The sequence below is a fragment of the Theropithecus gelada genome, chromosome 2 (assembly GCF_003255815.1).
Source record: "Theropithecus gelada isolate Dixy chromosome 2, Tgel_1.0, whole genome shotgun sequence".
NCBI lineage: Eukaryota > Metazoa > Chordata > Mammalia > Primates > Cercopithecidae > Theropithecus > Theropithecus gelada.
This window is the reverse complement of record NC_037669.1, coordinates 29,059,298-29,085,657: the sequence shown is the minus strand read 5'-3', so window position 1 is coordinate 29,085,657 and position 26,360 is coordinate 29,059,298. Positions and strand designations below refer to the sequence as shown.

At 37.1% G+C, this 26,360-nt stretch overlaps 1 protein-coding gene across 2 annotated transcripts in view; it reads left to right on the top strand.

Moving 5' to 3' along the window:
* Nucleotides 1-26,360, top strand: part of MORC1 (MORC family CW-type zinc finger 1) — a 160,751-nt gene that overhangs the window by 16,524 nt on the left and 117,867 nt on the right. For both annotated transcript variants that reach the window (XM_025376524.1, XM_025376525.1), the window contains exons 5-8: nucleotides 723-813; nucleotides 1,755-1,863; nucleotides 6,181-6,340; nucleotides 7,718-7,823. In XM_025376524.1, the coding sequence (XP_025232309.1) occupies nucleotides 723-813; nucleotides 1,755-1,863; nucleotides 6,181-6,340; nucleotides 7,718-7,823 (466 nt within the window). The remainder of the gene's footprint in view (nucleotides 1-722; nucleotides 814-1,754; nucleotides 1,864-6,180; nucleotides 6,341-7,717; nucleotides 7,824-26,360) is intronic.

Here is a 26,360-nt window from a genome sequence, read left to right as displayed (position 1 = left end):
TTATAATTTGGTAACACCCACCGAGTGCCAAGTTTTGTGTTCAGGATTTCACAAATACATCATCTCATTTAATTTGTTTCATTTATCTTCATCAGCAACGCTGTGATATAAGTATTAAGTAGTTCCCTCTTCCAGAACATGGAAATTAAGGCTCAGACTTTTAAACTCTACCTAAGGCCACATGGTTAGGTCTGTCTCATCTCTTTCAGTATACAGTTGTTTCTCGGTATCTGTAGGATGTTGATTCCAGGACCTTTCTAGGATACCAAAAGCTGTGGAAAGAAAATGGCACGGTATTTCCATATAACCTATATGCATCCTCCTGTATACTTTAAATCTTCTCCAGATTCCTTATAATACCCAATGCAGTGTAAATGCTGTTAAATAGTTGTTAAACTTTATTGTTTAGAGAATAATGACCAAAAAAAAAAAAAAAGTCTGTACATGGTCAGTCCAGATGCAACTTATTTTTTTCTGAATATTTTCAGTCCGAGAGTAGTTGAGTCCATGAATGTGGAGCCCGCGGTACCTTGGGCTGACTGTAATACCATTAGGACCCTTGTCAGAGACTATGGATCCTGATGAAAATCCTTGTCTCTGGGCTGACCCGAGAGCTAGGGATTTGCCCTGATGTTCTGAGGAATGTGAGATCCTGACAATGGGGCCTCAGGCCAGTGTCAAAGAGTCTTCCTAACCACCTTAAAAGTCACTGTCAATTACAGAGGAAGCTTCAGACATCATTTACTTTGGACGATCCAAAAAACGGCTGTCAACCTTGAAGTTCATAGGGCAATACGGCAATGGTCTTAAAAGGTGAGAATCTTTTTTTCCCTTAAAACATATATTATTGATACTGGGAACACTGTTTATAAAGCAATTTACACAGAATGATGCAGGCATGTAAAGCTTTAAAAAGAATATAAACTTGAGGCAGGGGTGACCTACTTTGTGTTATAATCTCCATACACAAAACTGACTTTTTTTTTTTGAGACAGATTCTCTCTCTGTCACCCAGGCTGGAGTGCAGTGGCATGATCTCGGCTCACTGCAACCTCCACTTCCCTGGTTTAAGCGATTCTCCTGCCTCAGCCTACTGAGCAGCTGGGACTACAGGCGTGAGCCACCATGCCCAGCTTATTTTTGTAGAGACAGGGTTTCACCATGTTGGCCAGGCTGGTCTCGAACTCCTGACCTCAAGTAATCAGCCCGTCTTAGCCTCCCAAAGTGCTGGGATTACAGGCATGAGTCACCATGCCCAGCCCGTAACTGACTTTTATCTTTACAGCATTTTAAGTTAATTCTCCCAAATAATAAGATAAATCCTCTTTCAGAGATCCCTGAAGCAGTACCCCTGGACTTTAGGGCTTTGTTGCATCTCTATGTTCTGTTGTTTCTCAAAGCATATTTTAACCTAGGTGCTGTGTCTGCAGCTCATTTTTTTAGTGTGCTGCATTGAAAGTTGAGGACATGAGGCTCACTTGTACGGCTCCTGCCTGAGACAGATGATTGTTCTTTCAAGCCCTGAATGGACCCTTTCCCGAGCAGCCAAATTGCAAGCGAAAGTGTGGAGCTGGCTTAGTTCAAATTCTTCTGCTTTACTTTGAAAAAAAAGAAATTGTACCCTCTTGATGACGGGTCAGCAGAACAGTGTTGGAAAGAACATCCTATTACAGTACACGGTGGTAACAGCCTACCTGTTTCTTCCTTTTTAGTATTTGAGATGTAAAACATGATGTTCTTCATTTTCAATACAGTGGGTCCATGAGAATTGGAAAAGACTTTATTCTTTTTACGAAGAAGGAAGAAACGATGACCTGTGTGTTTTTTTCTCAGACGTTCTGTGAAGAAGAAAGTCTTAGTGAGGTAAGAGTTGAGGTTTTCCTTCTGTTCCCATAGCAATGATGTTGCTTTCATTTACTCTCTCAGGAGGTGAAATCTTGTCGTGGGTTTTTTCTGATATGATTTAGAAACTTAGGAATATGTTTGGGAAATGGAGAGAAGGTGTCAAGACGTTCTGGGAACATCAAAGGCCTGTCCTCTTAACCCTTTCCTGAGAACTTAATTTTCATTATCCATGTGCTCAAATCTCCCAAAAGAAGAGGCTCCCTTAGACATGATGAGCTTTTTAGAAGAAACCTGAAAAATCTTTCCACCATGTATGCCATAAATGGATTATCATTTTAAAAATAAATAAAATATTGGAGTCAAAGACTAGGAATACAAAATGTAAAGAAATTGAATGCAAAGTAGACTTAAAACTGTAACTCTGGTGACCATAATTTCAACTCCATTTGCTGATCCAGAGGCATTTGCTGCCTCTGGATCCATTTGCTGAACCAGTGCCTGAGTTTTATTAGTATGACTATCAGTTATAATTCAGTACAACAAATACATGTTGAGGAACTGCTGTCTGCCTGGTACTGGATAGACTCTATGAAGGTAGAAAAGCAGAAGATCATATGGCCATCTAAGAGTCTTCAGCTTTATCATAAAATAAGGTAGACGCATATGAATTGGATAAAAAAGTGAGGGTATTTAAAAAGAATGCTCCTCAATGAGTCTGTGTGGCTGCTGTTACCAGATTATCGAAAGCAATGATATGGATGGAGAGATTAGAGGGCCTCGAGTGGCCAATGAGGGTTTTATGGAGAGAGGACAACTTGCAGCTGGACAAGCTGGTACTGGACAGTAATGGCCCCAACAAGTCTCAGACCTGGAGATGCATATGGAGTTGGGATGGACGGTGTAGGGCTATGAGACTGCCAGTGGGTGGGGCTGGGTGACAGGAGCAGTCTGCAGGTAAAAAGGAGTAAGCCGTGTGGGAACCTGACATGAGAAAAAGTGATGCTTTAAGCATTTATGTTGCATGTTATGTGTGTAAAGGGCATGGAAAATTGGGCTAACCCTTACTTATAGCTTTCTTAAAATGGGCCATTCCCTTTTTTTTAAAAAAAACTAACAACAGCAACCACTTCCCGTTTCTACTTCCACAGAGACAACCTCTTGCAACAATATTAACAAGTTCTAGCTGGGCATGGTGGAGTGCATCTATAGTCCCTGCTACTTGGGAGGCTGAAGAGGGAGGATCACTTGAGCTCAGTAGTTTGATCCCAGCCTGAGCAACATAGTGAGATCCTGTCTCAAAAAGATAAAAATAAGTGGCCTGTTCTTTTGATATTTACCCGCGTATCTCTAAATAGCATGCTTGTATTGCTGCTTCCTGATTTTATCTAGGCATTATCTATTAACCTCCCACTATAAGAGAGGATTTACCTACCTTTTTCTCTGCTTCTATCATATAATCACAGTCTTATCATCCCCCACCCTCAACATAGGTTTATTGTAATTTTAGTTATGACAGTATTCAGTATTTACTTTATAAGGCTTTATAAACACTGTTCAACTTATACCAAGTCATTAACTATTATTTTTCCTTTTCATGTACAACTATTTCCCCTAAGATTAATAATTGACTGCTTAGTTTTTTATGTGTATTACTATCACTGAATATTTGCTTGGTTTTCTGTGTTCACATCACTCTGTTAACCCCAGTCTCAAAGTGCTGTCCTCTCAGTTCCATTGTCCTGATAAAGTCTGCTTGGGGCTTTCTCCTGTGCTACAGCTCACACTCCTGCTTCCATGGCGGTGTTCAGCTGCCATCCTGGGATCTGCCCTTGCCATCGTCTTGGTGATTCCCTTCCCCTCTCTTCTGTGTCATCTCTGAGATCCTAGATACCATGTCTTCTTCCGTAGCTTGCTCTCTCTTCTTGGTACAGCATGTTCTCCAGTGACTTCGTGAGCAAGGGAACATAGGGGGCAAAATATCTGGAGACCTCATATGCATTAAAAGGTTTTTATTCTACCCTAACACTTAATGGTAGTTGGGCTTGATATTATTACTAGGTTGGAATTTATTTTCCTTCAGGGTTTCAAAGGTTTTGCTTCATTATCTAATTTCTAGTGTTGTTATCGAGAAGTCTCAAGCCATTTAATTACTTAATCTTATATGTGACCCATTCTTTTTTTTGTTTTTTGTTTTTTTGTGTGTTTGTTTTTTGCCTCTACTCTTTGAAGGTCAAAAGAATCTTCTTTGTCCCCGTATGCTGATTTCAATGTCTTGCCTTTGCGTGGCCTATTTACATCAATTGTGCTGGTCACTTGTTGGGTCTTCTTGATTTGGAAACTCATATTCTTCAATTCCGGGATAATAATTTCTTATAATAACTGATGATTTTCTTTTATTCATATTCTCTTTTCTGTCCTTTTGTAACTCCTGGTTTTTAGCTATTGTATTCTGGAAATGGTTCTCTAATTTTCTTAGCCTTTCTTTCCTGTTTTCTGAGTTTTTATATTTTTGTTTTATTTTCTGGGAGATGTTCTAATATTTATTTTTGAACCCTTTTATTACCAGAAAGGGGTCTGATCCAGCCCCAAGAGAGAGTTCTTGGACCTTGTGCAAGAAAGAATTCAAGGCAAGTTCATGGAGTGCAGTGAAAGCAAGTTTATTAAGAAAAAAGTAAAGAAATAAGAGAATGACTACTCCATAGGCAGAACAGTGGCCTGGGCTGCTCAACTGAGTATACTAATAGTTACTTCTTGATTATATGTGCTAAACGAGGGGTTAATTACTCATGAGTTTTCCAGGAATGGGGTGGGCAATTCCAGGAACTGAGGTTTCCTCCCATTTGTAGACCATATAGGGCAACTTCCTGGTGTTCCCATGGCTCTTGTAAACTGTCATGGCACTGGTGGGAATGCCTGTTAGCATGCTGATACATTATAATTAGCAAATAATGACCAGTGAGGATGACCAGAGGTCACCATCTTGGTTCTGGCGGGATTTGGCCAGCTTCTTAGTGAATCTGGGTCAGCAGGGTCTTTGTGACCTGTATCTTGTGCCCACCTGCTATCCCATCCTGTGACTAAGAATGCCTAAAATGGAAATGCAGCGCGGTAGGACTCAGCCTTATTTGACGCAGCCCCTGTTCAAGGTGGAGTCACTCTGATTCAAATGCCTCTGGTACTTTCACTGAATTTCTTTCTGTAATCATATTCTTAATTTCCAAGAAGTCTGTCTTATTCGCTGAATGTTTCTTTTTCAAGGATATCTCATTCTTGTTTCATGAATACAGTATTCTCTCTTATAACTCTGAAGATATTAACAGTAATTGATTTTTGCCCTGTTGAAATTTTCATCTTCTTTTTATGGTTTCTGTTTTTACTGAGTTGCTTTGTTTATAATTGTTTGTTCTCTATTATCATATTAGAGGCTTTTCTTAGATGGCCATTACTCCTGAATACCTTAAAGATTAGTCCAATAAGATGCTGAGTGCGAGCTCTGAGAGTGTGAGTGGGGCCTGGCTGCTGTGACTGTCACAGTCATGTGATCTAACTGAGCTTTTTTTTTTTTTACTGGGGAATCCTTAATGTAACTGTCTTTGCGTCTTTCCTTCTGGGTTGGTCAGATTTTTCAAGAAAGACTCCTAGTCTTCTGCCTCCAGGCCTACCTGTCAGCCTCTGGGAGACAAATGGGAGATGAGATCTGAGGTTCTCAGCATCTGCGAAGTGTACTTTCATTCAGTCTATCTAATCTCAGTAAGGTGCCCCCAACAGCAGTGCCTGGTATGTCTTCCAGTCTAGAAATCCGTTGTTCTACTCTTTCCAGAGAATAAATATCCAGACCCTGGAGGCTGAGGAGGAGCCGGATGGGGATGTAGATGCTACTTCTAGTTCTCCTCTCCCCCTACCCCAACTCTAGAGTTAACTCCTGCCATCAGTCCCTGAGCATTTCAGTGCAGGAATTCTGAATTGCAAATCAGGCTGGCTCTTCTTTCTGGCTTGGGTTTTAGATTGCTTTTCTTGCGTGTGCTGTCATCTGCTTTTCAACTTTTAAAATGCTGATTCTGTTGTTTCCTCTGCCGTTCTACCCTTCAAGAGGGAGTTGAAGTACACTCCATCTGTTCCCATATTCCACAATGGAGTATTTTAAAATACAATCCTGTCTATACACATTTGTTATGTGTCTCTTATACAACTAGATTATAGGAGGAAAATGAACTTTTAACTCAAGTGTTTTGTAATTTGTCTAGATGAAGAGTGGAATGAAATAGATAAGACAAAAGAATAATGTTTTTTGTGTATTTTATAATAAATTGATGTGTGTTTTTTTTTTTTAAATAGGTTGTAGTTCCAATGCCCTCATGGTTAATAAGAACCAGAGAATCTGTCACAGATGATCCCCAGAAATTTGCAATGGAATTATCTATAATTTACAAATACTCACCATTTAAAACTGAAGCAGAATTGATGCAGCAGTTTGATGTGATCTATGGAAAATGTGGTAAGATCATCAAAACTCTGACAATTTGAGGGAAGTATTTGTTTTCAGTGTCTTATCAAAGACACTGTACATATGTTTTCTTTTTTTTTGTTCTTATAATCTCATGTGGATTCACACTGGGGACAGTCATTTATTTTATCCAAGTGAGCTTTGTCTTAAGAGCATCCAAACATAAATTATTGTAAATCCCTGACCCTGGGAGAAGGATGTGTACTTGCATGAGCTTGGTGAAACTGGGTGAGAAGAGGATGATACAGGCTATGACCACAGGGACTCCACAGTCGCTGCACTAGATAGCAAAGTTAGGAGACACTTATTGCATCATTTGAGATAGGGTGGTAACAGGTATGTAAGAGAGTTAGCAACTTATGAAGTAATGAATTCATGTCTCTGTGGCAAAGAGTTAGCAAAAGCATTGCAGACATTCTTCTCCAGATTAACAGATCTTTTCCCTCATTCTTTCCACTTCCACCAACTTTCTGTTCAACATGTCGAATGCACTGTGTCTACTGACACAGTTGATCCAGGATTTAGACACAGACATTTAGGCTTGAAAGCCCATGTTCTTAGCTACTATGCTATTCTCCCTTGTGTTTAAAACTACCAAAAAGTATAGTTAGTTGTCCTCTTAATTTCTCTGATGATCCTGTTTGACTTTGTATCATAATCAACTGGAAATAATTTGGACTTTTTTGTTAACCGTGCCTTGGAGCAGGGGTCAGCAAATTATGGTCTCGGGTCAAATGTGGCCCCCTACCTGTTCTTGTAAATCAAGTTTTATTGGAACGCAACCACACTCATTCATTTATGTATTATCCGTTGCTGTTTTCATGCTTCAATCGCAGAGCTACATTGTGAATAGTTGCAACAGAGACCGTATGGCCTGCAAAGCCTGAAATATTTACTGTCTGGCCCTTTGCGGAAAAAATTTACTAACACCTGCTATAGTGTATGAAAACAATACTTCTTATTTGTACAATATTTAAAAACCCTTCTTTGTTTTTATATGTGTTAAATTTAGTACTACCAATGAGAGCTTTACCTATAACACAAGCTTGGCTCATGCTCTTAACAAATTTCATAATGCAAATTATGAAAAAAGTGCCAAAGTTTAAAAATCCACATTGAAAGACTTGTAATGAATTGAATAGTAATAAGAGGCACCATACTGTAGAAACTCAGCACTCTTTGGCAGGGAGTGGAACTTGCTATAAGACATATCTTGGTTTAGCCAAAGACTTAGCCAAACATACTATTTCCTGAAGTACAAAAGAAAATTTTATAACAGATTCAGTTCCATAGATGAGATGATAGCACAATGACTAGCACTTAGTGTATTTAAAATACTGACAAGTCGAACGTCTATTTTTCTACCAGGTACTTTGCTGGTTATTTATAACTTGAAGCTTCTGCTTAATGGAGAACCAGAGTTGGATGTTAAAACTGACAAAGAGGATATACTGATGGCTGGAGCTCTGGAGGAGTATGTGTGTGTTTGACAGAACGTTTTTCAACAATGGTGGTGAGCTAGAGTTAGGAGCCCTGCGTCCTGGCTCCAGGTCTGAGGTCGCTGGGCTTTAGCCCTGGGACAGTTCATCTTATCCTAGTTACCGATAAAGTTGGACTAGACCAGTGGTTTCCAAACTTCAAGCCTCAGAGGAACCTGGGATGTTTCTTGAGAAGTACAGGATCTGGGGCCTCATTTTGACCTACTAAGTCAGAATGTCCAGATATCAAGCCGAGGAATCAGTCTTTTTCAAATGTTCCCCAGGTGATTCAGAGGTGCCAGCATGTTTAGAGACCACTGGAATATAAGACTTCTAAAGCGTTCTAATACCTTGACTCCTAATTTATAGATATTAAAACTGAAAAAAACCTGCAGAGTTTATTACTCATTACAGATCATTAAAAATGGACAGACATCAGGAGAGTGTGAAGCAAAAAGGAATATGACCAAATGGCAATTTTATCGTTATTTTCTGCATGAAAAAGTGTGGAGAAAGAATGAAATAGTGACAAAAGCTAGGTTTCTCTAAAATAACATTTTACTTAAAACTTAGCTTGAGCCTGCAGTTTTTTAGTCTCAGAACACTGCAGCTAGAAGAGATTGTAAAGGTAATTTAATCCAGGGCGATTTATTTTGTATTTCAGTGTTGTACGGTAGAAATATAATGAGAGCCACAATAAGGGACAAATTTAATCTTAAATTTTCTAGTATAGCCACCTTAAGAAAAGTAAAAAGAGGCCGGGTGCAGTGGCTCAAGCCTGTAATCCCAGCACATTGGGAGACTGAGACGGGCGGATCACGAGGTCAGGAGATCGAGACCGTCCTGGCTAACACGGTGAAACCCCGTCTCTACTAAAAAATACAAAAAAAAAAACTAGCCGGGTGTGGTGGCGGGCGCCTGTAGTCCCAGCTACTCGGGAGGCTGAGGCAGGAGAATGACGTGAACCCGGGAGGCGGAGCTTGCAGTGAGCTGAGATCCGGCCACTGCACTCCAGCCTGGGCGACAGAGTGAGACTCCGTCTCAAAAAAAAAAAAAAAGAAAAGAAAAGTAAAAAGAATAAGTTAAATTAATTTTGATAATGGTTTTATTTAATCCAATATATCTAAAATATTATCATTTAAATTTCAATATGAAAAATATTGATGATATTTTACATTCTTTTTTTTAATACAAAGTCTTTGAATCCAGTGTATGTTTTTCAACATACAGCACATATGAATTTGGACTGATGCCCAACAGCCACAGGTGGCCAGTAGCTACCATATGGTTTTAGACTAAGGTGTTAAGACCCATGTAGACACGTCAGGTTACAGAGAACTTCTTTTGCTTTTCCCAATGAGGTGAAATTTAGAAATTTCTTTCCACAGTTAGCAAATAACTATTTGATAACACACTTTTAGATGATCTTCTCTCCTTATTTCTGATGTATGTTTTTTCTCATATTCCAACATGTGGAATTCCTAATCTACACAGAAATGGAGGGCTTTTTTTTTTTTTTTTCTTTTGGAAAAAAATATTCAGTCTAATGGCTGTTCCACAAATGCTGGGAAGCCCTGTGCCAGCATTAATATACCAGTGTCAGAAAGGAGTCCCAGAATTATCAACATCTCCATTACTGTCTTCCCCTTTTCCTGCCGCCTCTGCCCTTCTAGTTGCCAGCTGGTTCCAAAACCGATATTTCATGCTATTTAAAAGGATTTTGAAACAGTTATCTGTCAGAGTACCTTGGCATTTCTACACTGGCATTAGAAAACAATACATTATTAGAGGGATAATTTGACAGCTACATCTTTGGAAAGATGTTCTTGCTGTTTCCAGATTGTGTAATGAAGCCAGAGCTTCTCTAGCCATTTAGGCAGTTAATTATAAAATAAAGAAAATGAATGAGACGTAAAACATGCACACTTTCACTTTGGCACATAGATCACACTGGATTTTCTAATTTGTTTTTCAGCAAAATTTTGTTTTAGTTTAATCACAAGAAAAGCCTTTAAAGACAGGGCTGGGATTTATAAGGAAGAATCAGTGTAAAGAGGATTCATAATTTCTGAACCGAGGATGCTGTACATTTCATGGCCTCTGACACGAGTACTGTGATGATGCCAAGAAGGGATAGCATCACCATTCCCCACCTCCTCGGGGCTAGCAGTGCCTCTGTAGTTTTCTTCTGTAAAAGATTTGCCCTTAATTCCACTTCATTATTGATTTTGACCTACTGTTTCCTCCCCATCACTCCCAAGCTCCCTTTAAACTTAGGACATACATTTTTTTTTTAATTTTTATTTTTTAAGATGGAGTCTCATCCTTTTGCCCAGGCTGGAGTGCAGTGGTGCCATCTTGGCTCACTGCAACCTCCCCCTCGTGGGTTTAAGCAATTCTCATCCCTCAGCCTCCCAAGTAGCTGGGATTACAGGCATGCGCCACCCTGCTCGGCTAATTTTTTTGTATTTTTAGTAGGAACGGAGTTTCACCTTGTTGGCCAGGCTGGTCTTGAACTTCTGACTTCAGGTGATCTGCCCGCCTTGGCCTCCCAAAGTGCTGGGTTTACAGGTATAAGCCATGACACCTGGCCAACATACATGTATTTTTAGCTTGTTAAAATATGGTGCATAGTTTGCCACACAAGATTATGGACAATGGTGTGGTCCTGTAGGTTTTAACGTTAACACCCAGTTACTCTTCAGTAAGAGACTAGAAAAGACATTAATTCTTAGTCCTAAAGGATTAGTTCTGGTCCAAGGTGGATCTTTTTTTTGAGTCCTCTTTCATTTATGGCCTCTGATATTTGAAACTCTAATCGGGTGCAGTTTATAATATGACACATTTTTTACCATTTCTTTCCCTGGTGATTATCGTATCCCCTTATCTCTGCTGGGTAGGATTCTATAGCTGTCCAAAACAATTTTCAAATCTTGAAACTATGTAATTTCCAGGTTTGGTCTTAGATAGTAAAGTGCTGCTCATTCTGAAAATAATTTAATTTTCTGTATAGAAATATGAAAATTCAAACTTTCAAGCTTTATTGGCCTCAGAGAAGAGGTGTTTTGGCATTATTTATTTCATATAGTTCTTGTGAATATTTGACATCGTGGTTTTTTTGTTTTGTTTTGTTTTTGTTTTTTTTTGAGACAGAGTTTCACTCTTGTTGCTGAGGCTGGAGTGCAGTGGTGCTATCTCAGCTCACTGCAACTTCTGCCTCCTGAGTTCAAGTGATTCTCCCACCTCAGCCTCCCAGGTAGCTGGGATTACAGGCATGTGCCACCACTCCAGGCTAATTTTTTGGTATTTTTAGTAGAAATGGGATTTCGCCATGTTGCTCAGGCTGGTCTTGAACTCCTAACCTCAGGTAATCCGCCCACCTTGGCCTCCCAGAGTGCTGAGATTACAGGCGTGAGTCACTGTGCCCAGCTTTGACATTAGTTTTAAACATAGGATTCAAAACCTTTTATCATTCTGCTTTGGGCTGAGGCACTAACAGCAGTAATCAGACCAGTGGCAGGGTCTCCTTTCAACATGACAATCATGTCAAGAGAATTTCAGTAGAAGTGATGTTCAAGCACATGGTCAGTGGTGGCCTGTGGTTTGGCAATATCAGTTTAAAGGTGACCTATTTCCACTTAAATTAAAAAAAAATTTCGAATAGATAGCAGTCATCAGAATTTCAGAATGCACGTGATACACAAGTCTGCATTTTATGTGTGAAATGTCAAATTGAATTTTGAAATTGTGAATATGATTTATGGAGAGTGCCAGGGAATCAGATATAGGTTCCAGGGTTATATGCAGAAAGTGAGTTGAATTTGCAGGGTAAAAATTATCTTAAATTTATATGTTGCCATAAACTTAGGCACTGTTTCCTGAAAGCGAAGAAAATACAAAAAATAACTTTGTAAAAAATCAAAAGAAAATCAAGAGTTTGAAACAAAGGGTGGGGGTAATGCCAAGAATACTGAACACTGAAGAAAATGAAAGTGGACTAATGACAGAAAACAAGATGCTTCTTCAGGGCTGGGCTAGGTGTGTTTACTAATTTATGTTGTGGTAATTTTTTGGAACTCTGGACCCAAATCCCATATCTCAAACTTTTGTAGATGTTTTCTTCCATTAAGTTATATTTTTTCCTCTTTAAATAGTCCATTTGTGCAAAACAAAATCTTTAGTTAATTATTTCCCTCCATCTTATTGGTGGCTTTTAGTAAGCTTCATTTACAGTCATACAGATGATTAAAGTTTAGAATCATTTTCAGAAGTCCTTTATTGAGTGGCTACAGAAGATAACAGGCTAGTGGAGGGTTTTAAAATGAGTCACTGCCCATCATGACCACCTTATGTGGTTAGTATGGATTCTCATCTGCGAAATCTACAGGACTGTGATTCTACTTTGGCATTCCTTACGTAGAGATCTTATTTCATTCACAGGACATAGACCTCTTTATATGGATACCAGGATGGAATCTTAATTTGGATTTTAAAATTACATGTAAGATACGCCACTGAATTGGATCCAAGCATTACTTTTCTTTTAGACTTTTATTTTAGGTTCAGGGGTACACATGTAGGTTTGTTATGTAGGTAAACTCGTGTCACAGAGGTTTGTTTTACAGACTATTTCATCACTCAGGTATTAAGCCCAATAGCCAACAGTTACCTTCTCTGCTCCTTTCCCTCCTCCCACCCTCCATGCTCAAGACCCCAGTGTCTGTTGTTTCCTTCAGTGTGTCCATGTGTTCTCATTATTTAGCTTACACTTGTAAGTGAGAACGTGCAGTATTTAGTTTTCTGTTCCTGTGTTAGTTTGCTAAAGATAATAGCCTCCAGCTCTATCCACATTCCTGGAAAAGACATGATCTCGTTCTTTTTTATGGTGGCATAGTATTCCATGGTATATGTACCACATTTTCTTTATCCAATCTGTCATTTATGGACATTTAGGTTCCATATCTTTGCTGTTGTGATATAGTAAATAGTGCTACGGTGAGCATTTGCATGCGTGTGTCTTTATGACAGAATGCTTTATATTACTCTGGGTATATACTCAGTAATGGGGTTCCTGAATTGAATGGTAGTTCTACTTTTTAGCTCGTTGAGGAATTGCCATACTGCTTTCCACAATGGTTGAACTAGTACACTCCCACTAACAGTGTGTAAGTATTTCCTTTTCTCTGCAACCTCTCCAGCATTTGTAATTTTTCGCCTTTTTTTTTTTTTTTTTTTTTGAGACGGAGTCTCACTCTGTCGCCCAGGCTGGAGTGCAGTGGCCGGATCTCAGCTCACTGCAAGCTCTGCCTCCCGGGTTCCCGCCATTCTCCTGCCTCAGCCTCCTGAGTAGTGGGACTACAGGCGCCCGCCACCTCGCCCGGCTAGTTTTTTGTATTTTTCGGTAGAGACGGGGTTTCACCGTGTTCGCCAGGATGATCTTGATCTCCTGACCTCATGATCCACCCATCTCGGCCTCCCAAAGTGCTGGGATTACAGGCTTGAGCCACCGCGCCCAGCTAATTTTTTGACATTTTAATAATAGCCATTCTGACTGGTGCGAGATGGTAGGTTTTGATTTGCATTTCTCTAATGATCAGTGATATTGAGCTTTTTTTCATATGCTTGTTGACTGTATGTATGTCTGCTTTTGAAAAATGTTCATGTCCTTTGCCCATTTTTTAATGAGTTGTTTCTTTTTCTCTTGTAAGTTTAAGTTCCTTATAGATGCTCGATATTAGACCTTTGTCAGATGCATAGTTTCCAAATACTTTCTCCCACCCTGTAGGCTGTCTGTTTACTTTGTTGATAGTTTCTTTTGCTGTGCAGAAGCTCTTTAGTTTAATTAGATCCCACTTGTCAATTTTTGCTTTTGTTGTAATGGCTTTTGGTGTTTTTTCATGAAATCTGTGCCCGTTCCTATGTCCAGGATGGTATTACCTAGGTTGTCTTCCAGGGTTTTTATAGTTTTGGCTTTTACATTTAAGTCTTTAATTCATCCTGAGTTAATTTTTGTATGTGGTGTGAGGAAGGGGTCCTGCTTCAATCTTCTGCACATAGCTAGCCAGTTATCTCAGCACCATTTATTGAATAGGGAGTCTTTTCCCATTGCTTCATTTTATCAGCTTTGTTGATGATCAGATGGTTGTAGGTGTGCAGCCTTATTTCTGGGCTCTCTATTCTGTTTCTTTGACCTATGTGTCTGTTTTTGTACCAGTACCATGCTGTTTTGGTTACTGTACCCCTTTAGTATAATTTGAAGTTGGGTAATGTGGTACCTCCAGCTTTGTTCTTTTTGCTTAGGATTGCTTTGGCTATTCAGGCTCTTTTTTGGTTCCATATGAATTTTAAGATAATTTTTTCTAGTTTTGTGAAGAATGTCATTGGTAGTTTGACAGGAATAGCATTGAATCTGTAAATTGCTTTGGGCAGTAAGGTCGTTTTAATGGTATTGATTCTTCCTATACAGGAGCATGCGATGTTTTTCCATTTGTTTGTGTCTTCTCTGATTTATTTGAGCAGTGTTTTGTAATTCTCCTTGTGGGAATCTTTCACTTCCCTGGTTAGGCGTATTTCTAGGTATTTTATTCTTTTTATAGCAGTTGTGAATGAGATTGCTTTCCTGATTTGACTCTCAGCTTGGCTGTTGTTAATGTATAGGAATGTTAGTGACTTTTGTACATTGATTTTGTATCTGCAACTTTGCTGAAGTTGTTTATTAGCCAAAGGAGCTTTTGGGCTGAGACTATGGGGTTTTCTAGATACAGAATCATGTCGTTTGCAAACACATGTAGTTTGGCTTCCTCTCTTCCTATTTGGATGCCCTTTATTTCTTTCTCTTGCCTGATTGCCAAGCAATAGTTTTCTTTACTTCCCATATACCTCACTCTCCCTTGTTGTTTGCCAAGTGGTTCAGCACTTGTTCAAGAGGCATTAATTTTGGGGACAGAGGATGGAGTGGGAATGAAGGGAGGAGCTTCAATTAGTATTACAAATATTAACTCATTGAAAAATATTTAAACTTTCATAAATAGGTAAAGCAATATAAAAGTGCGTCCTCATTCTCCACCTCAGCTCCCCCAATCTCTCTTCTACTGTAGAAATTATTTTGCTACTTGGGATTTAAATCTATCTTCTAGATATTTATTATCTGTCACTTTATATTAGATTTAACTTACCCTTTTAAAGTTTTTGAAAAAATTTGACTTTTCAAAGTTTTAAAGATAATACAGAAAATTCTCATGTACCTTTCACCCAGATTTTCCAAATGTTGATATTTTACCAAAATCTGAAAAAAATTAGAAATTTGAAACATATCTGGTCCCAAGCATTTCAGATAAGGGATGGTCCACCTGTACATCACTACTTCTCTGTTGATGGGCATTCAGGTTGATTTTAATTTTTCACTTTTGAGAACAATGCCAGTCTTTATACTTACATTGTTAGATACTTAGACAAGTATTTATTTACTATTGATTCTCAGAAATAATATTACTGGGTTAAGTGGTTGTAATTTTCCCTAATGGTGGCATTTTGCAAAACCAAAGTACAATATGATAACCAGGACATGAACACAGTCCATCAGGTTTGATACAAATCTACCAGTGCATCACTACAAATATCCCCTATATTATCCTTTATGAATTACACACACCTCCTTCTTTCTCCATCAACTCAACTTAAAAAAACTTTAAAAAAGTATATTGGTAGATTATAGATGTACATATTTTCAGGGTATATGATACATTCCTATAATTTGTAAAGTTAAAATAGAGGTAATTGGGATATTCATCCCCTTAAATATTTCTTTTCTTTATGCTACAAACCTTCTAATTATTCTCTTCTAGCTATTTTGAAATGTACCATAGATGATTGTTAACTATAGTTACGCTATTGATCTGTTGAACAGTAGGTCTTATTTCTTCTATTTAACTGTATATTTCATCCCATTAAATCAACCTGTCTTCATCCCCACCCTGTTACCTTGCCTCTGGTAACTACCAGTCTACTCTCCATCTCAATGAGATCCACTTTTTTAGTTCCTACACATGAGTGAGAACATGTTATATTAGTCATTCTGTGCTTGGCTTATTTCACTTAACATAATGACCTCCAGTTCAATCCATGTTGCTACAGTGACAGGATTTCATACTTTCTTATGGCTGAATAGTATTCTGTTGTGTATATGTACAACATTTCTTTATGCATTCATCCACTATGGCACTTAGGTTGATTCTATATTTTGTCTATTGTGAATAGTGCTGCAATAAACAAGGGAATACAGATATCTCTTTGATAGGTTCAGTTTCTTTCCAGTAATAGAATTGCTGGATCATATAGTAGTTCTATTTTTAGTTTTTTGAGGAGCCTCCATACTATTCTCCAAAATGGCTGTACTGATTTACATTCCTACCAACAGCTTCCGATGGTTCCCCTTTCTCCACATCCTCACTAGTATTCGTTATTCCCTGTCTTTTTGATAAAAGCCATTTCAATTGGGGCAAGATGATACCTCTTTGTGGTTTTGGTTTACATTTCTCTGATGATTAGTGATGTTGAGCATTTTTCCATATACCTTTGGCTATTTGTATGTTGTCTTTTGAGAAATGTTTACTCAGATCTTCTGCCCATTTTAAAATTAGATTATTTGGTATTTTGCCATTGAGTTGTTTGAACTTCTTATATATTCTGGATATTAATCCTCTGTCAGATGGATAGTTTGCAAATATTTTCTCCTATTCTGTGGATTGTCTCATCACTTTGTTGATTGTCTTCTTTGCTTTGCAGAAACTTTTTAGCTTGATGTAGTGCCATTTGTCTATTTTTGTTTTAATTACCTTTGCTTTTGAGGTCTTACACACACACACACACACACAGACACACATACACACACCCACATCCCCCCCCGCTGGCACCACACACACCCCTTTGCCCAGATCAATTTCCTGGAGAGTGTCCCCAATGTTTTCTAACTGGCTTTCTAGTAATTTCATAGTTTTAGGTCTTACATTTAAGTCTTTAATCCATTTTGATTTGATGTTTGTATATGGTGAGAGATAGGGGTCTAGTTTCATTGTTCTGCATATGTACATTCAGTTTTCCCAGCACCGTTTGTTGAAGAAACTGTCCTTTCCCCTTTGCACATTTTTTATGCCATTGTCAAAAATAAGTTGGCTGTAAATGTGTGGATTTACATCTGGGTTCTGTCTTCTTCTGTTCCATTGTTCTGTGTCTGTTTTTATGCCAGTACCATGCTGATTTGGTTACTGTAACTTTAGTATATCTTGGAGTCACGTAGTGTGATGTTCTTTGTTCTTTTTGCTCAGGATTGCTTTGGCTATTCAGTGTCTTCTATGGTTCCATATAAATTTTAGGATTTTTTTCTATTTCTGTGAAGAATACCACTGGTATTTTGATATTGTATTGAATCTGTAAATTGCTTTGGGTGGTATTTAATATTCAACAATATTAATTCTTCCAATTCATGAGTGAGGAATATCTTTCCATTATGTTTTGCATTCTCTTCAATTTCTTTCATCAGTATTTTATAATTTTCTTTGTATAGATCTTTCACTTCTTTGGTTAAGTTGACTTCTAGGTATTTTATATTCTTTGTAGCTGTTATAAATGGGATTGCTTTTTTGATTTCTTTTTCAGATTGTTTGCTGGTGGCACATAGAAATGCTACTAATTGTATGCAGCTTTTGTATTCTGCCACTTTGCTGAATTCATTTATCAGTTCTAACAGTTTGCTGGTGGTATCTTTAGTTTTTTCTAAATATAAGATCATGTCATTCTCAAACAAGACTAATTTGACTTCTTTCTTTCTGATTTGAATGCCCCATATTTCTTTCTCTTGCCTAATTGCTATGGCCAGGACTTCCAGTATTAGGAATAAAAGTGGGGACAGTGGGCCATCCCTATCTTATTTCAGATCTTAGAGGAAAGGCTTTCAATTTCTCCTCATTCAGTATAATGTTAACTATGTGTTTATCTTACATGGTTTTTATTATTTTGAGGTATATTATTTCTTTACACAGTTTGTTAAGGGTTTTTATCATAAAGGGATGTTGAATTTTATCAAATGATTTTTCATCATCAATTGAAATGATCCTATGGTTTTTGTCCTTGATTCTGTTAATGTGATGTATCATGTTTATTTATTTGTATATGCTCAACCATCCTTCCATTCCTGGGATGAATCTCATTTGATAAAGGTGAATGATCCTTTTAATGTGTTGTTGAAATCGATTTGCTTGTATTTTGTTGAGGAGTTTTACATCTGTGTTCATCGGTGATATTGGCTTGTAGTTTTCCTTTTTGGTTGTATTTGTCTGATTTTGGTATCAGGGCAATGCTGGCCTTGTGGAATGAGTTTGAAAGAATTTCTTCCTCTTCAGTTTTTTTTGAAGAGTTTGAGTAGAATTGGTAGTAGTTTTTCTTTAAATGTTTGGTACAATTCAGCAGTGAAGACATCAGGTCCTGGGATTTTCTTTGATGGGCACCTTTTTATTACAGCTTCAATCTTGTTTATCATTATTGGTCGGTTAAGATTTTCTGTTTCTTCCTGGTTCAGTCTTGGTAAGTTGCATGCGTCCAGGAATTTATCCATTTCTTTTAAGTTTTCCAATTTGTTGGTATATAGTTGTTCATAATCATCTCTAATGATTCTTTGTATTTCTTATGGTCTCAGTTCTTAAGTCTTCTTTTTCATTTTCAATTTGATTTATTTGGGTCTTCTCTTTTTCTTAGTTTTGCTAAAGGTTTTTCAGACTTTTTTTATCTTTTCAAAAAGCAACTTTTCATTTTGTTGATCTGTGGTTTTTTTTTTGGTCTCAATTTTATTTATTTATGCTTTCATCATTTTTTCTTGTTTAAAAGACTAGTCAGTGCTCTTATGCTCTGATCATTATTTCTTTTCTTGTAATTTTGAGTTTGATTTGTTCTTGCTTTTCTAGTTCCTTGAGGTTATAAATAACATTAGGTTATTTATTTGAAGGCTTTCAACATTTTGATGTAGGTATTTAATGCTATAAACTTCCCTCTTGGCACTGCTTTTGTTGCATCCCATAGATTTTGGTATATTGTACTTCCTTTTTCATTTGTTTCAGGAGATTTTCAAATTTCCTTCTGAATTTCTACATTGACCCGTTAATCATTCTGGAGCATGTTGCTTAATTTTAATGTATTTGTGTAGTTTACATGTTTCTCTTGTTATTGATTCCTAGTTTTATTCCACTGTGGTCGGAAAAAATACTTGATATGATATTTACTTTTTTTTTCTTTTTTTTTTTTGAGACGGAGTTTCGCTTTTGTTGCCCAGGCCAGAGCGTAATTGCACAGTCTTGGCTCACCACAACCTCTGCCTCCCAAGTTCAAGTGATTCTCCTGCCTCAGCCTCCTGAGTAGCTGGGATTACAGGCATGTGCCACCATGCCCAGCTAATTTTATATTTTTAGTAGAGACAGGATTTCTCCATGTTGGTCAGTCTGGTCTCGAACTCCCGAACTCAGGTGATCCACCCACCTTGGCCTCCCATGCTGAGATTACAGGCGTGAGCCACCGCACCTAGCTAATTTCTACTTTTTTGAATTTGCTGAGACTTGTTTTGTGGCCTAAGATGTGGTCTATTCTGAAGAATGTTCCATGTGCTGATGAAAACAGTGTGTATTCTGCAGCTGTTGGGTGAAATGTTGTGTAAATATCATTTAGACCTGTTTGATCTACCATATAGTTTAACTCTGAGATTTCTTGTTGGTTTCTGTCTGGATGATCTCTCCATAACTGAGAGTGGGGTTTAGGAGTCCCCTAGTGTTACTGTATTTAAGTCTATCTCTTCCTTTGAATCTATTAGAGTTTGCTTTATATTTTTGGGTGCTCCAGTGTTGGGTGCGCAGATATATGTAATTGTTATATTCTTTTGCTGAATTGACTCCCTTATCATTAGATAGTGACCTTCTTTGTGTCTTTTTACAGCCTTTGACTTGTAATCTGTTTTATCTGACGTGTCTACTCCTGCTTTTCTCGTTTCTACTTGCATGAAATATCTTTTGCCATCCCTTCACTCTGAATCTATTTGTCTTTATAGATAAATTTCTTATAGGCAGCATAAGTTGGGTCTTGTTTTTTTAATCCATTTAGCTCCTTTGTGACTTTTAATTGCATAATTGAGTCTATTTACATTTAGTGTTATTGTTGATAAGTAAGGGCTTACTACTGTGATTTTGTTGCTCATTTCATGGTTGTTTTATAACCCCTCACTTTCTTTCTTACTGTCTTCCTTTGTGGCTGATTTTTTTCTGGTTGTATGTTTTAGTTTGTTACTTCTTATTGTCAGTGTGTCTGTAATAAATTTTTGCACTGTGGTTACCATAAGGCTTACCAAAAACATCTTAGAGATATAACAAGTTATTATAAAGAGATGACAACTTAGATGACAAAGAATAGAAACGAACAAAAAAGAAAAAAATGAAAAAAAAACCCTCTAAACTTTAATTTGATCACCCCCACATTTTGACTTTTAGTTGTCTCAATTTACATATTTTTATATTACTATCTCTCTTTTTTTTGGTTTTGAGACAGAGTTGCACTCTGTCACTCAGGCTGGAGTGCAGTGGTGCCATCTTGGCTCACCACAACCTCTGCCTCCTGGGTTCAAGCAATTCTTCTGCCTCAGCCTCCCAAGTAGCTGGGACTACAGATGCACGCCACCATGCCCGGCTAATTTTTTGTATTTTTGGTAGAGATGGGGTTTCACCATGTTGGCCAGGCTGGTCTTGAACTGCTGACCTCGTGATCTGCCTGCCTCGGCCTCCCATAGTCCTGGGATTACAGGTGTGAGCCACCGCACCCAGCCCTATATTACTCTCTCTTAACAGGCTGCTGTAGATATTATTGTTTTTGATAGATTTGTCTTTTGGGTTTCATACTAGCATAATGAGTAGATTGTGCACCACAATTATAATATTCTGGGTTTGTTCATGTAGTTTATTTTACCAGTGGATCTTATATCTTGAAAAGATTTTTATTTTACCTTAGTATTTTGTTTTTTTCAGATTGAAAAAATACCTTGAGCATTTCTTGTAAGATGGGTCTGGTGGTGATGAATTCTTTCAGCTTTTGTTTGTCTAGGAAATACCTTTATCTGTCTTTTATATTTGAAGGATAGCTTTGCTGGATGTAGTATTCTTGAATAGCAGTATTTGTTTTTCAGCACTTTGGAAATATTGTTTCACTGTCTACTGGCCAGTATGGTTTCAACTGAAAATTATATTGCTAGACAAATTGGAGCTCCTTTACATGCTACTTGCTTCTTTCCTCTTGCTGCTTTTAGGATTCTCTCTTTGTCTTTGACTGTTGAGAGTTTGATTCTTATATGCCTTGGGGTAGTCTTATTTGGGTTGGATCTGTTTGGTGTTCTCTGAGCTTCCAAACCTGGATATTTGTCTCCTTCTCAAATTTGGGAAAATTTTCTGCTATTATTTCTTCGAATAAGCTTTCTACCCCTTGCTATTGCTTTATTCCCTCTTAAACACTAATAATTCTTAGATTGGTCTTTTGAGGTAATTTTCTGTATCTTGTAGGCAATCTGTTTCTTTCATTTTTTTTGTTTTACTTTTTGCTCCTCTGTGTATTTTCAAATAACCTATCTTTGAGGTCACAGATTATGTCCTCTACTTGATCTATTCTGTTGTTCAGAGCCTTGAATGAATTTTTTAATTCAGTAAATATATTTCTCAATTTCAATGTTTGTTTGATTTTTAAGTTATTTCAATCTGTTTGTTAAATTTCTTTGATTAATTCCTGAATTACTTTTTTATGTTACTTTGGAGATCACTGAGTTTCCTTAAAACTATTATTTTTAATTCCTTATCTGAGAGCTCACGTATTGCTTTTTTGTTAGGGTCAGTCACTGCTTCCTTGCTTTGTTTGGGCAGGTCCTGCTTCTCTGTTTGCTGTTGTTTCTTGTCAATGTACATCTATGTCTTTGCACTGAAGGATTAATGACCTCTCCCAGTCTTCTCTGTCTAGTTTTTGTTTTGTTTTGTTTTCATTGGGTATATTTGCTTGAAGATTATTCATAATTTACCTGTTTTTTTTTTTAATTGTTCTCCTAGGTTGCTGCCTTCTTTTCGGCACTAGGTGGTGCTATAACCCAGGTTGGCCTTGGCTCTAGTAAATCATCAGAACACTGCCCTGTCCTAAGTAGGGAAGGTCCTAAGGGGGATTTCCCATCTGTGTAGGAAGGTTGATGGGGGGTTTGTGCCCAAGGGCCCTGTGGAACATACTTCTCCTGCAGTGCGATGCTGCTGAACGGCCACATGATTTGTCTGAGTTACCTTTCACAGTTTTCCAGGGCTGAGGACGGTAGTTTCCTGCTGTCCTCAAGGACGTTTCTCCCTCCAGGCACTTGTGAGGCTTCTAGTGGATTGCAGCAGGGGCAGATCTCCTGCTGGGGAGCCCAGGATAGTGAGGAAGCTGGTTGTCCACCTTGCTCTCGCTTTTTCTGGTGTAGAAACTGTGAGTCAGGAGGAAATTTTCTGCATATTAGAAGATGGGCAGATTAGGGGAAAGATCATCATGGGTATGAAAGTTCAATTCTTGGCCAGGCGCGGTGGCTCACGCCTGTAATCCCAGCACTTTGGGAGGCCGAGGTGGGCAGATCACGAGGTCAGGAGTTCGAGACCAGCCTGGCGAACATACTGAATGTATTTTTATCTAGTAAAAATACAAAAATTAGCCAGGCGTGGTGGCACGTTCCTGTAGTCCTAGCTATTCAGAGGCTGAGGTGGGAGAATCACTTGAACCTGGGAGGCAGAGGTTGCAGTGAGCCAAGACCGTGCCACTGCACTCCAGCCTGGGTGACAGAGTGAGACTCTGTCTCAAAAAAAAAAAGAGAAAAGTTTTATTCTTGTACCATCTGCTAAGAATTTTTTCATTTCTCTATGCTCTGGGAACTTGCGCATCCTGATATTTGAGTTCTGTGGTATTGCTGGTGTTAATTTTGGCACTGTATATTTGGTTTTGGTTTCCTGTTGTGGGGAAAGTGAAGCCAGCTCGCTTCTACTTCTACACCACCATTTTGGAATCAGAAGTCTCTCAGCGTGACTTTTAGCATTGTTATTTGCCTTATAAAATTTTTCAATTTTTTTGAGCTCATATCTGTCAACATTTTTCTTGATGTTTTTCTTATTTTGTAATTTTCTACTCAAAAATGCTTTCCGTAACTGTGATTTAAATGTATTCCCTTTTAATTTAAGAATCTTAGTTTATTTCTATATAGTCTTTTAATCTACCTTGATTGTTTTTGAATATGGTGCAAAGTGTGTGTACATGGAGGGTGAAGGATTAATTTAATATTTTTCTAACAGATCTATATTTATGTAATAGTTCAGCCTTTTCCACTTATGTGAAATAAATCAGTACTATAAACTAAACTTTTATCATAAGTGGTTCTGTTTCTGGATGAACTATTCCCCTTCATTGATATATTTTTCACTTCCTGCCCCATTAGAACTTAACTGCCCCAGCCTTTATAATGTGTTTTGTTATTTAGAAGGGCAAATACCAAGCCTTTCTTTCACTGTTCTTTTAAAAATCGTTATTTGCTGTTCTTGCAAATACTCTTTTTTTTATCTGAATTAAAAAAATTAGCTTTTCAAGTTTTATTATAAAAATGCTCTTGGGATTTTGATTGGTAGTTCCTTGAATTTATAATTAAATGGGAGAGAACTGACACACTTGTATGTTGGTTCTTATTCCAATCTTTCTTTTACATAATTGAGTGGAGCTTTATAACATCATAGTATATCATAGTAATTAAAAACAAGACTTTGAAGGACTGTCTGGGTTCAGTTTATGGTTCTATAAGCTGTATTATTATGGTGATATAGTTTGGCTGTGTCCCCACTCAGATCTCATCTTGAAATCCCATATGTTGTGGGGAGGAACCTAGTGGGAGGTAATTGAATCATGGGGGCAAGTCTTTCCTGTGGTGTTCTTGTGGTAGTGAGTAAGTCCCATGAGATCTGATGGTTTTAAAAAGAGGAATTCCCCTGCATAAACTCTCTCTTTGCCTGCTGCCATCCGTGTAAGAGGTGACTTGCTCCTCCTTGCCTTCTGCCATGATTGTGAGGTCTCCCCAGCCATGTGGAACTAAAAGTCCAATTAAACCTCTTTCTTTTGTAGATTGCCCAGTCTCAGGTATGTCTTTATCAGCAGTATGAAAATGGACTAATACATGGTATGGGAAAGGAATTTAGCCTCACAGGACCTCAGTTTACTTATCTGAAAATAGTGATGATAAAAATAATAGTATTATATCCAAAGGTTGTTGAGAAGATTAAGTGATTTATGACATGAAAAGTGCTTAGGACACTACCTGGCACATGATATGTACTCAATGATTGTTAACTGTTATTACTTCTTCACATAGCTCTAGTATATTTCTTGTTAGATATATTTTTGGGTATTTTATGACTCTTCTTGGTATTCATATAAGATTTTTTCCCTCCATTGCTTTTCTAATTATTCATTTGTTAAAAACCATTGATTTTATATTGCCTATTGATTTTATATCTGACCACTTACTGAACTCTTTTATTCTAATAGTTTTCAGTAGATTTTCTGTATAGTCTTATCATCTGCAAATAAGGACAGCTTTGTGATTTTGTCTTCTACTACTCATACTTTTTCTTTTTTCTTAATTTAGTTGGCTACTTAAATAGAAATGGTAACAGGTATGCTTCTTTGCTTTGTTTTGTCTTAATGGCATTCTTTTATGTTTGACTATTATATGTGATATTTTACTATTCTTTTTAATCAATGGCTTTTGTGAAATTGAGAAGTGTATTTTCAGTGTATAGAGTACATTTTGTTTTATTTATTTTTTGCGTGAAGAAATGTGATTCTTATTCTTTTCGGCATGCTAGCTGTATTCTACAGGTTTCAATTTTAATGCTTTTTGATATCTGTTGAAGTGATTTAGTTTTGTTTTTCTCCTTTAAAGTAGTGTTTTATTATAATAGAGTTTATGATGTTGAGTGATCTTTGCATTCCTCAGATAAACCCAACAAGATCATGATGTATTATTCTTTTACATGACTATGTTTATTTTGTTGATCCTTTAAATTTTTTGCTTTTATGTTTGTACATGAGACTGGCTATAACTGTGCTTTTATTATCATTTCCTTTTTTAGTATTGATTGGTATATAAATTTTGGTAGCCTCATAGAATAAGTTGGAATTTCTTCCCCCATTTCTGTGATTTGGAAGAGTTTATATAAAGTGAGTCTTTTGTCTGCCCATAGATCTTTTAGAACTTCCTTGAAAATCTTGTTGCCTTCTTTATTTCTTTTATTACTTTTTAATGGTGCTAGGACTGTTACTCTATTCAGATTTTGGAATTTTGGGGCTTAAATTTGTCATTTATAATTTCTTATAAAAATGTTCATTTTATTTATATTTTCCAGGTTGTTGACATGGAGTTTTTTAAAATTTATGTTTTCCTCTGACAGATTTTGTTCACTTTTCTTTCTTATATTGTGTTTTCTGCCTTCTGTCTTTCTTAGCCAAATAAATTTATTTCAGTTGACTTTAAAAATAAAACAGTTTTGGATTTTTAAAAGTAAGTCCACTGGGATTACTTTTATTTTACATTTCTTTATTTTTTTTATATCTTTTTTGGATTTATTTTTCTTTTTCTACTTCCTTGAGGTATATGTTTTATTCATTGACTTTAAATTTCATTTTCTAATCTAAACAATAAGGTTCTTATTTCTCCTCTGCATTATATAATAGCTATATTCTACAGGTTTCAAAATGTAGAATTCTTACTGTTGTTTATTTCTAAATAGCTTGTAATTTTATTTTAATTTCCTCTTATTCAAGAGTTGCTTTTTAAAAATGTTTTTAAAAATCTACTAGTGCATAGGTTTGCTTTTTGGAGAGAGGAGTCAGATATCTTTTTATTGTTGCTCTAATTGTATGGTGGTCAGATAATCTAGCCTATATTATGATATCTGCTCTTTGAAATCTGTTGAGATTTCTTATGGCCTTATGTCTTAAATATTTTTTTAAAAGTGAGTCTCTGATAGGGACAGAGCTGTATCCATTTCACTTACATAAATATTTTAATTAAGTATTCAAATCTTCTATGTCTTTTTTTCTTCTTCATTGCTCGGTTTCTGAGAGCAGTATGTTAGAATCTTCTACAATGTTTATTGCTATGTACATATATTTTGTATTTCTACTAGTTTTTGCTATTTTTCTGAGTCATTAGATTGTAACTTATGCGTCATCTTAAGTGAAGCTCTTATTAATACATAGTGCCTGTCTGTGTCTGTTATTTCCCCCACTTTGTTTCTTTTTTGTCTAATATTAATCTCTCTGTACTTGCTTTCTTTTGGTTAACATTTTCCTACTCTGTATTTTGTCACCACTTTCTTTGCAGCAGTGATATTTTGATTTTGATTTGTCTCTTATAAACAGCATATCACTATATTTTTTTGCTTGTTCTAACTGCTTCTATCTTTTAG